Genomic DNA, 17400 nt, shown 5'->3' on the forward strand with positions numbered 1-17400 from the left:
GCGAGGAGCACCTGGTCGTGGCTGGTTTATGGTGAAATGATGTTCTTTCCGCTTCCAGATAATGGCCCTGACTGTGCTCACTGGAACATTCGGAAATTTAGAAATACGCCTGTAAACAACGCCATCAGTATGTTGTGCAATAATAAGGTTGTGAAGGTCTTGAGAGAGCGGTTTGCTTTTACCCATCATGAGATGCTTCTTGTGTGAAACCTTGGTAACGAAAAACCTTTTGATAGGCCATCAATTAGGACTAAACCAGCAGATATTAATTTGCCCTGATAGGGGGCAGGATTGCTTTCTAAATACTGACAGATTTCAGCTGGCTTCTTGGCTTTCTATGCCTTTTTGCACCTCCTTTTCTTCATGTGTTCAATATTTATTCCCTGTCATTCCACTTTATTACACTTAATTTATGGACATGTATGTTTTGATTTCTTTGTATGTGTGAATTACTTGGGTTGTTACCGACATCTGGTGAAAATTTCATGTCAATAGCCCCATCAGAAATATATTTACTGAGAAAAATGTTGACGCGTTCAATACTTATTTTCCCCGCTGTAAATGAGTGATTAGTGAAATAAAACTTATCAAAAAGAAATCTTTGGAAACCCGCTGATCTGCCGCGTCATGTTCAGTATAAATGCATTTTCTTCAATAAATGCTGCTAGTGAGGTACGGTACACTGAGCATTATACAGACCCGAAAGAGAACCCTTGGTGGTTTGGGAGTTTTATCGGTCCAACAGGCTCGTTCAGCTGCCGAGTGTGTCGGTATGTTGCGAGGCAAAGGCCGAAGAATGCTTCTTTGTTTTACAGGCTTTGAAATATCGCTAGTTTCAGATGATGAACAGTGTTGATTGCTATAATCTTCTATAACCAAAAGTCATTCCACAGACTACGGAAATATTTTGCTGGGTCACGGTTTAAGTACGTCTTTTTCCCACCAGAGAAATGTAACCTACAGTTCATTTCAATTCAGTTTGAAGGTTTTCGTTGCAGATTAAGCTTATCCATTTCTTTCTTCTCTTCTCTTCTCCTCAACTGGCAGCTGATAAAAGCTCGAATGAGGTGTTCTCTTTGTTGTGGAGACACAGTAAGGCACACAGCAGTTCACTTATGGTTCAAACCGGTTAGACAGAACAATGCAGCGTTTAACAAAGGCGAAAGTAAACAATACGGTGGCGCTGACCCCGGGTATCGCCCATAATGCATTGCGGTAAACAAGCGATGACGTAGTTATGGGTTAGGGTTATTGAAATATTCCAAATCTAAACGCATCCATGAACTTGAAGGCTCTCGAGCGCTTACTTCTGTGTCAGAAGCCGCCGGTTCCGCCATGTTCGTTGCGACCTCGCTCATTATAATATTATAATGAGGATAAACTTCGGCCGTTTCCGTCCCCAAGTGTAAACATTAGCGTGCGGTGGTTTTCCAGCTCGTTCTCCTTCACAGGCATGAGGCAGCGGGCAATACAGCATGTGATTCAAGTACCTAGGGGTTAATCTAGTGCCCCAGGGTACTATTCATCTTTTTAACACATTGACCTGTGTCACTTTAAACCTGTAACTAGTTTACTCACTTCTACTCTGGATCACAAGTCTGATTACTGAATCAGCCATAATGAGCTTACGAATTTGCGTCTTGCGTTTCGCTCACACAGTACAGAAACTAGCTCGTGTTTGTGGAGAAAATCGGCCAACTAGCAGATTATTTTTGTCAATTTCATGCGCAAGCTAATTTTGAAAGTGATTCAGTAAAACATTTACGTGGATATTTGCACATGAAATGTTTTACCACAACACTGCAGGAAAAGATCTCATTCTGGATGTAATTTAAACAAACCGGACGACGCGATTTGAAAGTAGCCTTAAACATTTTGTTGAATTACCCCATCATTTTCAGCTTGTTTCGAATCTTCGTTTCTTTTGCTTCATTTTCGTGCCCTTCTTTCACTTGCTCATTGCTTCTGATGCAAATTTTTAAACTAGTGCCAGATTGTGTACATTATGCAGAACATTTGCAAGCAACTGAGGACAAAATAAAATTAATGATATGCATATGACCAAAATAGGGGCGTGTCGCATCTAATAATTATGCATATGCAAATTAATGGAAAGAAATTCCTCATGATCATACATTAATGTATGCTTTTTGTAGAAGATATAGCCAACAGATGATGATAACCTTGTAAATGTCACATGTAAACCATATACGGTCAGGTCCATAATTATTGGCACCCCGATAAAGATAGGTAAACAGGACTATTTCAGCAATCACAGGTTTAAAACCAACGTTCTCGCTCTATTATCTAATTATCAATTCTATAGTAACAGCTCATTCACTTCACTGAGACTAATAATAAACAAACTAGTCCATTCATTAAAATGGTGACTTTTTTTGTATAAAGACGTTTATTTAACATTTACAGAAGGAGTCTCCAGTGTCAGCGCTTTGTAACAGGCAGAGGTGAAGCTGTAACTTACGTTTTCCACCACAGGGAAGTTTAAGGATGGAGGGTGTGTGTTGTCCTTTACAGTTTCTCGATAACAACATGTACTTTTTTCTTTGAGACAAAGTTCATGGAATGAGTACATACTCTATGTTTAGAGCTGCTATGACATAAAGGATGTTTCGCGGCTGTTCCACAACATTAAATATAACAATAAACTGATTTTTTTTTCAAAAAATTATTTTTTTAATAAAATAAAACAAAATTTGTAATCATTCATTCTGTAATTTATCAAAGAATGACCCTTTTACCTGTTCATTTTGTTTCCTGTGGTGTAAGAGGAATAAAACACTTGTTAGGGGAAAATAATCAGTGTCCTGTCAGCACCGAAACTACGCTTCTGGACTGTGTTTCTCAGAACACAGCGCAGCCAATAAACATGGCCGCCATGGACTATAACACCCAGCACCACCCTGTTGTTAAATAACAACATGACAAAGTGTTTTATTCCTTATATGGTATTTAAATAGTGTAATGGACGATCAGGCTCTTGCCACACGTCTCAATCTGCTTGAATCGTGACATATTTCATGTATCAGATGCAAAACCACTTAACTTTGTTGAAGGGCCAGGGACGAATCCAGACCGATGCACGTGCATGTGTCAGACATATATGTGTACCACTTGGCATCAGTCACAGGGCATTTGTTTACTTTACCGCTAGCCAGCTACATGGGCTATAACCGCACTCAATCAACAGTCCAATGGTTCAGGATCTGACCATGCGTGGTAAGCGGTGATGTTTACCTGACCTAATTGCCTGTATTCTCATGATACTTTGCATAGCGTGACCTGAGACAAAGAATCTAGGTCAAACCAATAAAATGCTCTAGAAAGAGGTGGAAATTCAAAACTCACAGCAAATAACGGGCTGAGCCGTGGTTGTAGCGGGCCGTGCCTGAGCTGTTTCGAAAGGCCTCAGGGAGAGGGAGGTACCTGTAAAGTTTGGCGGGGCTAGGACTTTCAATGGCCGAGTTATGAATTTTTAAATCCCTGCATGTGTGCACAGCTGGAGCCAGGGCTCATATTAAAGTTTTCGGCAAGCCGTGCTCACGCAGGGCTTCAGGGGCGAATAGCGGGCCGTGGCTGCCCTCTTCGGAAATGGCTTGGCGTGCTCTACGTCCGTGTGAAAATCCATAGCAATCTAGTAAAATGAGTGAAAATATTTCTCCAAATGTGCATCTGTCAGATTCTCGGGGGGGATCCGTCCCTGAGGGCCATGATCATTCCCGACAATCACTTCTTCGTAGAACCGAAAGCTGTTTCTTCAGAATACGGGACAAAATGTGGTATTTTGTAAGACATTTGCATAAAACACATGATAACAAAACACATTAAATAGACGTTTTCTTTTCCCCCTGTATTATACAGAAAAGTATGCCATGGAACTGATTTACAACTGCGACAATATACATAAGGGTAATGTTTTCCTGCACAAATATTTAACATACAAATATACAATATGTTACTGTACATAAGGAGCATTCCTGGTTCTTCGGCAGATCCCACTTTATTCGACTCAAATTACCATCCTGAAGCTTGTTTATTAGTATCATCTGTGACCCAGTTGTTAAATCTGGCCAAAAAACAGGTCAGATCGGAGTGTAGTATTCACACAAAGCTTTTTCCAAGTCTGATACTCCATCAAGGACAAAGCCAACCCCTGATAAATGCACGTTTCTTAAAATACACTGGGTGAGTCATCGGACACAGTGTTTGTGTCCTGTGTGTCATGTCACTTTCACATTGGAGCACGGATAAACACGTACACAGGTTCTCGATATTAGTCAGCGCTGTCCACAAGCCCTACAGCAGCGATTATCCACTCGCGCTTGCAGTTCACATCTGACATGGTCAGAAACATCTGCTTTGTGAATTACAGCCAAAAAAATGGCTCCAAAAGAGTTTCCACTTTAACTTGTTTTAAAGTTTATGGGGAAAAAAATGGTTTCCTTTGCTCTTTTAAGATCCATTCTGAAATGTCCTTTCAACCTCCTTCAGTAGATCCGAAAATGTAATCTGTGCTTTTTTTAAAAAAAAGAATATAAAATGTGCCTGTCATCTTGATTCAAGTGTTCACATTTGTTTTCGATCATAGAGTCCAAAAATCGCGTCCACGATCGTGCATCCCAAAGCATCCCAACCTCCCGTTGTGTTCTTTTCAGAGTTCACCTTTCTACTTCTTCAAATCTTTTTTTAAAGCCTCTTGAAAGATGGTGTGTGGTCTCATCCTTCTTAGAGCTTCTGAGAAAAAAAAACCCAACCCTCTGCACATAGGGTCAAAATGTGGCATTGACCTTAGGGTGTATGAGTGTCTGAAAAGCCTGGTGTTATTTCAAAACTTCAGGGCCTCGTGTACACCAACGGCAGAGAGTCGTCGGTTGATGTTGCGGTAACGGCACCGTAGCAAATCCCAGTATGTCGAGCGCAGATCACGGTTAAAGAAGGCGTAAATAAACGGATTGACAAGTGAGTTGGCGTAACCAAACCACAGCAGCGTCCTCTCGATCCAAATCGGGACACAGCTGCACTCGATGCCACATATAAACGGCCTTGCCGTGCTCAGGATGAAAAAGGGCAGCCAGCAGATGGTAAAGACCCCAAGGATGACGCCCAGCGTGGTGGCAGCCTTTTGTTCACGCTTGAAGATGGACATGTTCTGGCGTTCTGGGCTGAGGAGCCGAGAGAGCGCCACGCACTCTTCAGCCACCGGGTGCTGCTGCGTTTTGAGCCCTTCCATCCTCACAGACTCGAAACGGTGCTTGGCACCGCTCTTTCTTGCTGCCTTGAAGATCTTGTAATACATAAAGAGCATGACAAGCATCGGGATGTAGAAGGCCACAGCGGTGGAGTAGATGGTGTAGCTGAAGTCCTGGCTGATCAGACACACTCCCTCTTCGTTGATGTTCTTTGCCCAGCCGCAAAATGGTGGAAGTGTAATGGACGCCGAGACTAACCACACACTGAAGATCATCTTGGCCATCAGTTGACCATTCTGACGTGCTGGGTATGTTAAAGGTCGTGTGATGCCCAGATACCTGTGAGTGGAAAAAAATGGTAGAAACATCAGAGTGAATGCAAAAAACAGACCAAACATATTTAAAAGAACACCAAACCCAGTAAGTATTAATAACAAAAAGTGTCCATTTTCCTTTATAGATACAACTTTTACACTACAATCTACAGGAACCACTTTTTTTGCTATATTTTCAGTACGTCATACCATATTTACCAACTTTAACCACTCAGTCCACCATCCATCCATTATCTGTAACTGCTTATCCTGTTCTACAGGGTCGCAGGCAAGCTGGAGCCTATCCCAGCTGACTATGGGTGAGAGGCGGGGTACACCCTGGACAAGTCGCTAGGTCATCACAGGGCTGACACATAGACACAGACAACCATTCACACTCACATTCACACCTACGCTCAATTTAGAGTCACCAGTTAACCTAACCTGCATGTCTTTGGACTGTGGGGGAAACCGGAGCACCTGGAGGAAACCCATGCAGACATGGGGAGAACATGCAAACTCCACACAGAAAGGCCCTCGCCAGCCACTGGGCTTGAACCCAGGACCTTCTTGCTGTGAGGCAATAGTGCTAACCATTACACCACCGTGCTGCCCACTCAATCCACCAGTTAAGTTGTAATTACTAGTGGGAAACTCCAATCCCTGGATGATGCACAATGTTACGAGATGTGACGTATTAAGTCAAAGTCCCTTCCATGCCAGGATCTGGTCTTCCCAGGCAGTCTCCTATCCCAGTACTAACCAGCTGTTTTGAAGCTCCGATCTCCATAGCCCTCGGCCTCTCGCCTATACAGCTAGGGTTACAGTGGGGGGCTAGTCCTCTGGTAACCGCAAGAGTTTGACTTCTCTACTCACATCTGTATTGCAGCATGCCTTGCCAGATGGCAGTAGGTGCCATTTTTATGATGGTCTTTGGTACAGCCCAACCGCGAACAGAACTCGCGATCTCCTGGTCGAGAGGCAGACATGCTAACCACTAGGCCAACTCGCGGTCGATGTGACATATAACAGCAGTGAAGATTAGTGAACTTACCTGTATATAGATTCAGCTATCTTTTTTCTAAATAGATAGGTAGGTAGGTAGGTAGGTGTGTGGGTGAGTGGGTCGGTTAGTTGATTGGTTGGATGGTTGGTTGGTGACTTTATTAATCCCAGAGGGAAATACACAGAATATAACAGCAATCCAAAGAGAGTGCAAGGAAGAGTAAGGAATAATAAAAATAAATATATTCAGTACATAAGGGATGATGTCCAGTGAGCCGGTCATTATCACAAAATAAACCCCGACATAGTGATACAAGGTGATGCAGATCTTGAATCACCCTGAAGGGGTTTATTTTGTCATTATAGCCAGCTCACTGGACATTATCCCTCTTATTACATGGCTATGTATGAAATAAATCAATAATTTGACACAAAATATTGATTTTAAAAGGATTTTATTCATTTAGCAATGATTTTCCTGCTTCCACTAATGACACTGTCTATAGCAACGGTCTGTTATACAGAAATAACAGACCATAGAATGCTGTAAATAACCAATCCGAATCAAGTATTCAACAAAGCAGTGTAATTTAAAAATTATAGCAAAGCTCCATATTTAAGAGAATATGGACTGCATCAACCTGATTTTTGATGGCCTTGGCATCTGTACCAATGACATATGCACCACCACAGGGAACCCGCTCCTAAGTGCAAGGCAACGTATCTCATAAACACTTCACCACCAGATGACGAAATTTGTATTTTTATTTACATAAGATAGATGGGTTTTTCAAAAAAATCAAAGTCCCTTCCATGCCAGAATCTGGACTCCCCAGGCAGTCTCCTGTCCCAGTACTAACCAGCTCTTTGAGGCACATGGGTGCGGCGCCAATCTCCATTTCCATAGCCCTTGGCCTCTCGCCTATACAGCTAGGGTTACAGTGGGGGGCTAGATGGGTTTTTATCCAGTGCTTATTTTTCACTTATAAGTGAGTATAGCTTTGTGTATACAGAAGTCCTCTGCGTAGTGTTGTAGTACAAGAGACTGGTCTCAAAACCACTTTTCTGAAGGTCTCGGTCTCAACCACATTTTTATTCAGTCTTGTCTCAGTCTCAGACTTAGAGGACTCTAGATTTTATTCCAAGGCCAATCAAGACCACAGCTGGGGGATTTCACTAAATTGCTTGTGCAGTGTCTGATTAATTTGTGAACATCGTTACTGTGATCAGATGTAAAATTTCCTGCTTCAAATGCAACCGATAACGTGACTTGTTGCTACTTTAAAATTTTTCTTCCTGTTAATGGCTGTCACCCCTCCCCCAGTTCCCTTCACACCCACTGGTCTGGTTCTTGACTTGGTCTTGACTTGGTCTCACCCTGCCTTGGTCTTAGTCTTGACTTGATCTCAACCCCTCAGAGTCTTGGTCTTGTCTTGGTCTCGATACTCTTTGATCTTGGTCTTGGTTTAGGTGGTCTTGACTACAACACTACCTCCGTGTGATGTGAAAATGTCAGTGCCATACTGGAGTACTAACCCCAGGGAAGATGAATGATTAGTGGGCCAAATGGTGGAACCCTGGAGGTGCAGCAAAGCAGCTGACAACAACAAAGTGTCCACAGTTGTTCCGTTGGACAGTCCAGTAATATGATAGAATAGTTTGTGAATGGCTCTTAAAATGAAGATGGTTAAACTCCAGGAAGTACAGTATGGGGATTCATTCTCTTTATTTATTCCAACTTATTCAGAAGCTCGGAAACATGGCCCACCTTAGCCCATCATATACACCGTCTTGAGATGTTTCATCAAAGATCGCTCTGTCAGATCCTAAATGTGAAATGGTGGCAGCAAGTGACCAATGCTGCAACGGGCAAAAACAGCAAGGATAGAGACCATTCTCAGAGGCAACAGGAGCCGATGGCTCAGCTTCATATCCTGAATGGATGACAATAGAATTCCCAAGCAACTGTTGTTTGGAGAATTGAGACACAGCATACATTCTAGGGGAAGACCAAGGAAGAGATGGAAAGACTGCACTAAAGAAGATCTCAAAATCTTTGGATTTGACAGCCAGTCCTGGTTTAGAACTTCCTTGGACCGCCAGGCCTGGAAATCACAGCTCTATGAGGAAAAGCAACTCTGCAAAGCTAGGCTGACGTCTATGGCAGAAGAGAGATGCAAGAAGCGCCACCAAAGGGCTACACAGGTCCCCCATCGTCGAACTGATAGGGACCATTGATGATGATGATTCAGAAGCTGGGGTCAGAGTGTAGGGTTTACCATGAAACAGCAGCCCTGGAGCAGAAAAGGTCAAGGGCTTTACTTAGGGACTGAACACTGGCAGCTTGGTGGTGCAGGAGCTTGCACTCATGACCTTCTGTTCAGTCACAGAGGGTCTTAACCACTTTTCACTGAGGTTACATTATACATGGATAAACTTGAACTTGCATGAAGTGCAAACAGTTTTGTTTTTTTTAATATATCCAGTGTTCTGGGCGTCTCTCTTTCTCGACAAACCTCCGAACACAGTAGTCCTGTTTACTAGTTCAGTGAAACTGATGAGTAGCAAAACATTACATTAATGGCATTTAGCAGACACTCTTATCCAGAGCAGCCTGGAGAGCAGTTGGGGGTTGGATGCCTTGCTTAAGGGGACTTCAGCCATTCCTGCTGGTCCAGGGAATCAAACCAGCAACCTTTTGGTCCTAGAGCTGCATCTCTAACCATTAGACCATGGCTTCCCCTGCATGGAACCGCTTAATCTGTCCTTCGAAACATCCACCACATGCACCATAAGCTGCTATAAGTCAAGTCAAGTCAAGTCAACTTTATTGTCAAATATGCTATACATGCTCAACATACAGCACAGATGAAATTGAAAGCGTCAGAGTCGGGATACAAAGTTAAACCAGTGAGTTAATGGACTGAAATACATATTTAAATTAGTGTTGATTATTTTGTCAGGAAGCTCAGACCTTCCTATCCCTAGCCAGCAGGGTATAAAACTCAAAATGTGCTTCTATGTCAACAAAATGACCCATAAACTATGAAGCAGGTCAGGATGTATCCTGTGTTTGTGTTTGTTAGGTGCATTTTGGGGGTTGTGGTGCTTTTGTGTTCCCAAAGTGAGCTGATGATGCTGATCTGGGATGATCAGCGACTCGATCTGTCCACTGTAATCCTGTCTGTTCTAAATCTTCTCTTTCTGTGTTTTTCTCCATTATTCCTCTTTCGCATGGATACTTCTCACAGGAGGAAAATAGTCCAGTCTATTATCCTGGCTGTCAGTGTAATCGTATCATTATTTCTCCATGATGTTGTAAAGGTGATCATTTCAGGATCCTTATTATTTGGCAGAACATGTTAAATTCACTCGGTAGTTCTAAGCAGATGACTGTAATCACCATAATCACACTTTTATTCACACTACGTCCAACCCCAAATCAGAAAAAAGTTAGGATTATATGTAGAAAGGGTGGCATGGTGGTGTAGTGGTTAGTACTGTCGCCTCATAGCAAGAAGGTCCTGGGTTTAAGCCCAATGGCTGATGAGGCCTTTCTGTGTGGAGTTTGCATGTTCTCCCCGTGTCCACGTGGGTTTCCTCCGGGTGCTCCGGTTTCCCCCACAGTCCAAAGATATGCAAGTTAAGCTAATTGGTGGCTCTAAATTGACCGTAGGTGTGAGTGTGAATGGTTGTCTGTGTCTATGTGTCAGGCCTGCGATGATCTGGCGACTTGTCCAGGGTGTACCTCGCCTCTCGCCCATAGTCAGCTGGGATAGGCTCCAGCTTGCCTGCGACCCTGCACAGGATAAGTGGTTATGGATAATGGATGAATGGTATGTAGAAATTAAAACTGAAAATGATTTGTAAATAATCTTTGACCCGTAATACACTCAGAACAATACAACAGCACATTATTTGATGTTTTACCTGATGAACTTAATGGTTATTTCAGTTTTGATTCTTGCAACACACTCTAAAAACATTTGGGACGGTAAAGCATTTACCACTTTGTAATCTTTCCATTCCTTCTCACAACACTTAAAAGATGTTTGTGGACTGAAGACACCAAGTGATGAAGTGTTTCCGGTGTTATTTTGCCCCATTCTTCCTGCAAACAGGTCTTAAAGGCGTCGTGCGGTAATTTCAGCAATCAGGCTATATCGTGTCAAAATGTCGGGTTTGGTGGGTTATTCAAGCCCCTCGGTTTCCCGCGATCTCAGTGTCACAATGCGCCCGCTACAAGCATTTAAAGTTGACGCGCACAGCCAAATTTAGGCAGCCAGCCGTTAACTAGGTCAACTTATGTGTGACGTCATACCAGTAACCTCCCTTGGGTGATGCCGGCCTGTCGCCATGTTTTCTCTATAGCGTGCGTTTACCAGAGTTGTTTACATTGCGGATTTTGTGGATTTATTCAGTTTGTGGATAGTTTTGAACACTCAAAACACTATGAAATGATGTATTAATATTCTGTGATACAAAATGCCTAATCGGTGTGTTGTGTTTGGCTGTAACAACGAACACTGAACACTATTTGTGACTGTTGTTATCAATGGATCTGATTTCAAGGTCATGGCTAGGTATTGATAGAAAAAAAATATTTTTTTAAAAACACATGTTTTAAGTGTTTCTATGTATCAATCATTAATTGTACAAAATGATTTTCATACATTTATGTATTTGTCATATCTTTCTTTGTCACATGAAGTGTTGTCTTGATAACATATGTGGCACATAATTTTAGCAAATGGATGACAGAAGATTAATTGAAAGATTTATGCCACAGAGCTGCCTTTAACTAATAATTATCACTTATTACTGACGATTGTACGTTTACTAAACAATACAATACAAAGCTCAATACTCCCAGCCTATAACATACTGAATATCAAGTTAAAATCAACCGCAATAAAAGGAAAATGATGAAAACTGGAATATCAAGGGGTCTACTGTATCAGAAGGCCCACTGCATTTCGCGAGATCGCAAGCTGTCAAGTTGCTAGAATTCTATCTTTCTAGCTATACTTTCACCCCTACAGCTATCAGTATTACACATAAATCATAGATTAATCACACAGCATTCTAATTCAAGTGAAAATGGTCTTTAAAAATACACACAAGTAGTGATTTAGTCAGAGAAACCAACCAAAACAAGTCTTCAAGTCGCCGGTCTTCTTCATTCTCGTCTTTGTTTCTGTCGTCGTCAGAACTGTCCTCATTTTCTTCTGAAGATGAGCGCTCAGGTTCAAATCTGTAAGGCTGGATACCATTCAGCTGTCAAAATCTCTACTTGTGGGCCATTTTCTTCTTCTGTATCGGTAAAATCAAAGCTAATTTCCTCAGCATCGCTCCTATTTTCTGGTGTGTCCGCCATTGCAACTGCACCGAGTGGTTACTGGTATGACGTCACGCAGCTGTTCCATTGACCGAGAGGGGGCGCTGCGAACGCGGGAAATTTCAAGTGATGGGCATGACCAAATAAGGACCGATTACAACCGCGGGAAGCTTTTGAAAAATCGACGGTCAATTTATTTCGAATCTCGAAAGCATTCTGGTGCAGAATAATGCGACTTTTATCGCCACTGCGTGACGCCTTTAAGGTGTGTAACACTACAAGGTCATCACTGTCATATTTTTCATTTCTAAATTCACCACACATCCTCTATTGGGGACAGAGGGGACACGCCCTCTTCTTCCACAGCCACGCCTTTGTAATGTGTACAGAATGTGGTTTTGCATAGTCTTGTTGAAATCTCCCTGGAAAAGATGTTGTTTTGAAGGCAGTGTATGTTGCTCCAAAATCTCAATGTACTTTTCTGCATTAATGCTCCATGACAGAAGTGTAAGTTACCTTTGCCAAGGGCACTGACCCAACCCCATACCATGACACATCTTGGCTTTTGGACTTGTTCCTGGTCACAGTTTGGATGGTCCTTTTCGTGTTTGGTCTGGAGCACATGGTGTCCATTTCTTCCAAAAAAGACCTGGAATACTGATTTGTCAGACCACAGTACACGTTCCCACTGTGTGATGGTCTATCCCAGATGCCGCCGAGCCCAGAGAAGTCCACAGCGGTTCTGAACACAGTTACAGTACCATAAGGCTTCCTTTTTTGCACAATAAAGTTTTAACTGGTGTTTGTGGATGTAACTCTGTATTGCAGATCTTGACAAAGGCTTGTTAAAGTAATCCCGAGCCCATGTGGTTCTATCAGCTATAAATGAATGATGGTTCTTGATGCAGTGCCATCTGAGGGATCAGAGATCACGGGGGTTCAGATTAGGCTTGAGCCCTTTGCCCTTTACGCACTGAAATTCCTCCAGATTCCTTGAATTGTTTGATATTATGCACCATTGAGGGTGAAATATCCAAATCCCTTCATATTGTTCTTGTTTTTAACATTTCAGTTACTTTCTCGTGCATTTGTTGACAAACTGGAGATCCTCAGCCCATCTTTGCTCCTCAAAGACTAGGCCTTCCCTGGATACTGATTACGTATCAAATCATGATTACAGTCACCCGTTGACATCATCTGTTTCAAATCACATCGCTATTGAATAGTTTTACCTCATTACTAGAATTACTAAATTGCCCCATTCCAACATTTTTTTAAGAATGTGTTGCGTGTCTGAAACTGAAATGCAGGAATGGATGTATATTAACAAATAGAATGATGGTGATGAGACAAAATCTGAAATATCTTGGGTTCGTCCGGATTCTGTCTGCAATGAAATACACGTCAAAGTAAATTTAGAAATCACTGTTTTCTTTTTTTATTTTTATTTGCATTTTCCATTCCATCGCAAATTTTTCTGATTTGGGGTTGTAGATTGGTTATGACTTTTTTTTTTTTATGAAAATAGTCCCACCTTCCAAACTTTTTTCAATCTTACATTGTTTCAAAGCAACCCACAGTCATGTGAATCCCATTTAAAATGTGGACATGATGTTTCATTTGACAAAATATAGCATTATCTCATCTCATTATCTGTAGCCGCTTTATCCTGTTCTACAGGGTCGCAGGCAAGCTGGAGCCTATCCCAGCTGACTACGGGCGAAAGGCGGGGTACACCCTGGACAAGTCGCCAGGTCATCACAGGGCTGACACATAGACACAGACAACCATTCACACTCACACTCACACCTACGGTCAATTTAGGTGGGGTTTACATTAGACCGTATCAGCGGATCATCAGATTAACGTTTTTAAAACGATTAGCGTGCACACAGCAACGCCAATACACGATTCGCGTGCACACAGCAAAGCCAATACACGGATACGCTCAGCTCCGCAGGCATCCTGCGCTCCAAATCACTCCGCCCTGAACAGCGAGTGCCCTCTGGAGGGTGCGCACTCCGGCCTTGCGCAGCTCACAGAGCGCGCGAGTGAAGTGCACAAGCAGTGATTCGGGACTGAGCCGCTGTGTGTGTGATCTCAGTGCATGTCGGGCATGCGCGTCACTTACCACTTGCAAGTGGAAGGATGGCAAGCCTAAAGACAATCATAACTACACAATGGGCAGTATTTGCATCAGTATTTGCAGTATTTTCATACTTTTATACTCTTTAATGAAAGGTGATACAAGGCGGAAGTCCGCGCCGTTTTTCAGCAGTCGCGTCACATGACCAACGCCAGCGAATCAGGAAGGTGGATGTCACAGTGACGTTGTCCAATGACGACGCCAGCTAGAGCTCAGCACAGCGTATCCGCGTATTCTCAATGTTTACACAGCACTGGACCAGACACGATCTGGATTGAACATGTGGACCCTGGGGGATTCCCGTTTCCTGGCGTTTCCAGGCGTTTTAATGTAAACGGACAGTGCATCCGCGAAGAAAACGAGACAGATACGGTCTAATGTAAACTTGGCCTTAGAGTCACCAGTTAACCTAACCTGCATGTCTTTGGACCGTGGGGGAAACCGGAGCACCCGGAGGAAACCCACGCGGACAACATGCAAACTCCACATAGAAAGGCCCTCGCCGGCCACGGGGCTCAAACCCAGACCTTCTTGCTGTGAGGCGACAGCGCTAACCACTACACCACCGTGCCGCCCAACATAGCATTATAATTTCCTCAAAAATGTGGAATCAGTGGTGCAGTGCAGTGCTTTTCCTCTGAGACTGCAAAATGTGAATAATGTAAGAAAATGTGACACAAACACTTTCAGTCACCTCCCTCTCTCTGTGGCATCAGGAGTGTGTGTGTGTGTGTGTGTGCGCATCCCAGGCTTTTATACAGGCAACAGTTTAAAAAGTTTCTTTCCTTCCAACCCAGTAAAGTGAACTCTACTAAAACATGTCTATAAAAGGACCATTTACAAGAAAGGCTTAAAATAATTAACAAAAACAAATGATAAGGAAAGTGTGGAGGGAAAAAAGAAAAAAATTACAGCAAAACTTCTCTCAAAGGAATGTGCATCTCTTCTGAGTGTTTACTTTTCCCGAGTTTGTCTTGGTACATCCTTATAAGGCGAGGACAAAAAACAAACAAAAGAAAAAAATGCAAAAACTTTAAGCAAGAAACTATCTTGTCAACTCCAACAAGACACCAGGGAATCATTTTTGACCTTTAGAAAAGGAAAAAAAGAAATAAATTACACATATTTTTGTGCACAACGTCCTGTTTCCCTGGTAACGTCTTCAGTAAGACACTATATTTACTCGCTCTACATTTCATACTACACAGATTCCTCCCAGATATGTATATTTATGGAAAATACGTTTTTAATACTATGCATACGCAGATTGGGTTTGTGTATCAAAAATTAAAAACAGGACTCATTCATTCATCCGTTCATTCAGGCGTTCATTTATCCTGGTCAGGTTCTCAGTGGAATCTGGGTCTATCCCAAGAACAATGTGCACAAGCCAGGAATACACCGTGGATCCAGGGATCCCTTCACACACATTCACACACCCGTTCACACAGTTTACATCCGCTAAATCCATCTACCACAATTAGGGAGGTGGAGGAAACCGGAGAACCCAGAGGAAACCCACACAGACATGAAAAGTCCAAATACTTTTGGTGTAGTGTACGTTTGATGTAGTGTCCATGGTGATACATAAGAAGTAACAGAAGTCTGTTTCACCCAAAATTTGAAGTGTGAATACAGTATCTGCCTCAAACCACATGCAGCTCGGCACAGATCCGACTCAGACATGTGAAATGGTTTCAGACACTGCCATCTATAAATACCAGTGGCGAACTGTTACTATTAGAGCTGGGACTTGAGCTCAGCCAAAACTTAGCCACACACACCAAAAAAGCAACAGGGCAAAGGATTTTGCAAGGGATTAGCGGCAGGCTGCCAGGCTGTCGCTTCGTTGTGTGTACAGTAGCTATCGCAGAGGTAGACAAAGTACCCAACTTCATTACTTAAGTCAAAGTACAGATCCCACTGGTCAAATGTGACTCTAATACAAGTGAAAGTTGTCCAGTCAAATTTTTACTTAAGTTAAAGTACTGAAGTACTTGCTTTTAAAAATACTTAAGTATTAAAAGCACATTTTCTGTCAACACATTGTTGTATTATTGCCACAACGCTTACAAAACCTAACGCCGTGACCAAAGACAGAAATGTGAATTCACAAAATGAACACATGCTGTGCCATCATGGTGGTTTAACGTTAAGCTAGCTAGTCAGTGAAACTCCACCTGACATGCTAGCAAACTCTTTTCAAACTCAAAATCATATTGGGTCGCTAACGCTACTAGAAAAGAAAGATTTCTACATTCTGTTTATTTGGCAAGATTATGCTAAAACATATTTCTGAAAGGACTTCGGATAAGTTAACGTTATTCATGTTAGCATAACTCCATTTTTACATGCTAACTAACAGTGTCCAAGTTAACTAGCTACTGTATGTGTAAACATTAGTCGTGGACAAGGCGATGGCAACTTGGTGGGCAAATCCATAGAAAGTCATTTGACTAACCAGACTGTATACAGTAGCTATTGCAACATTATCGCTAGCTCTAAAAGCACAGATGACTTTTTTGCAAGCTTTCTCTTGGAATAAAACGTTTACAGACCTCAATATGCTTCTGCAGGTTGTATTTTCTTCAGTAAATGCTGCTAGTGAGGTTGTATTGAGTTTTTGTAGGCCATGATGTGGTTTGTTTTCGGCAAACATTTAAAATGAAACGAATTTAATCCTTTCAGAAAACTGAAACATGGGTTCTAGCTATAGCCATGAGTGAAAAAAGAAAAGAAAGAGAGCACAACTTTATTCATCACACACTTGTGAAATTTCCTCTCTGCATTTAACCCATCTGAAGCAGTAAACACACACACCCAGAGCAGTGGGCAGCCATGCTAACAACACCCAAGGAGCAATGCCCAGGAGTTAGGTGCCTCGCTCAAGGGCACCTCAGCCCAAGGCCGTCCCATATTATCCTAACCTGCATGTCTTTGAACCGTGGGGGAAACCGGAGCACCCGAAGGACATGCAAACTCCACACAGAAAGGCCCTTGCCGGCCGCTGGGTTCAAACCCAGAACCTTCTTGCTGTGAGGTAACTGCTAACCACTACACCACACGTGCCGTGACTGCTGCATTCCACAGAAGAACCGCCTCCTTCCATTCTGCCATCAACTGATCGTGTTCAAATAATGGTGCTGAGAAATTACTGAACTTGATTTTATACAGTCTATGGACATGATGTGACCCTAGTGATTACTGATCGGCTGTCTCAGTGTCACCTGCGAAAAAACCAACCACGTTTTAGAAAGGAAAAAACATCCACTTTCAAAGCTGCTTCATAGTAACGAGTAACAAGGACCCTGATAGAAATGTAGTAGCGTGGGGTGTTGTGGCTCAGGTGGATAAAGCGCCATACCATAAATCCGGGGACCCGGGTTCGAT

The 17400-nt window shown here is 42.5% G+C and overlaps 1 protein-coding gene across 1 annotated transcript in view; it reads right to left on the reverse strand.

Annotated features, from left to right (window-relative positions):
- Positions 1-3915: 3915 nt before the first annotated feature.
- htr7c (5-hydroxytryptamine (serotonin) receptor 7c) overlaps positions 3916-17400 on the reverse strand; it is a 121655-nt gene continuing 108170 nt past the window's right edge. Inside the window, exon 2 of the mRNA XM_060907468.1 lies at positions 3916-5546. Within this exon, the coding sequence (XP_060763451.1) occupies positions 4844-5546 (703 nt within the window). The 3' untranslated portion in view covers positions 3916-4843. The remainder of the gene's footprint in view (positions 5547-17400) is intronic.

This window comes from Neoarius graeffei, chromosome 24 (genome assembly GCF_027579695.1).
Source record: "Neoarius graeffei isolate fNeoGra1 chromosome 24, fNeoGra1.pri, whole genome shotgun sequence".
Classification (NCBI taxonomy): domain Eukaryota; kingdom Metazoa; phylum Chordata; class Actinopteri; order Siluriformes; family Ariidae; genus Neoarius; species Neoarius graeffei.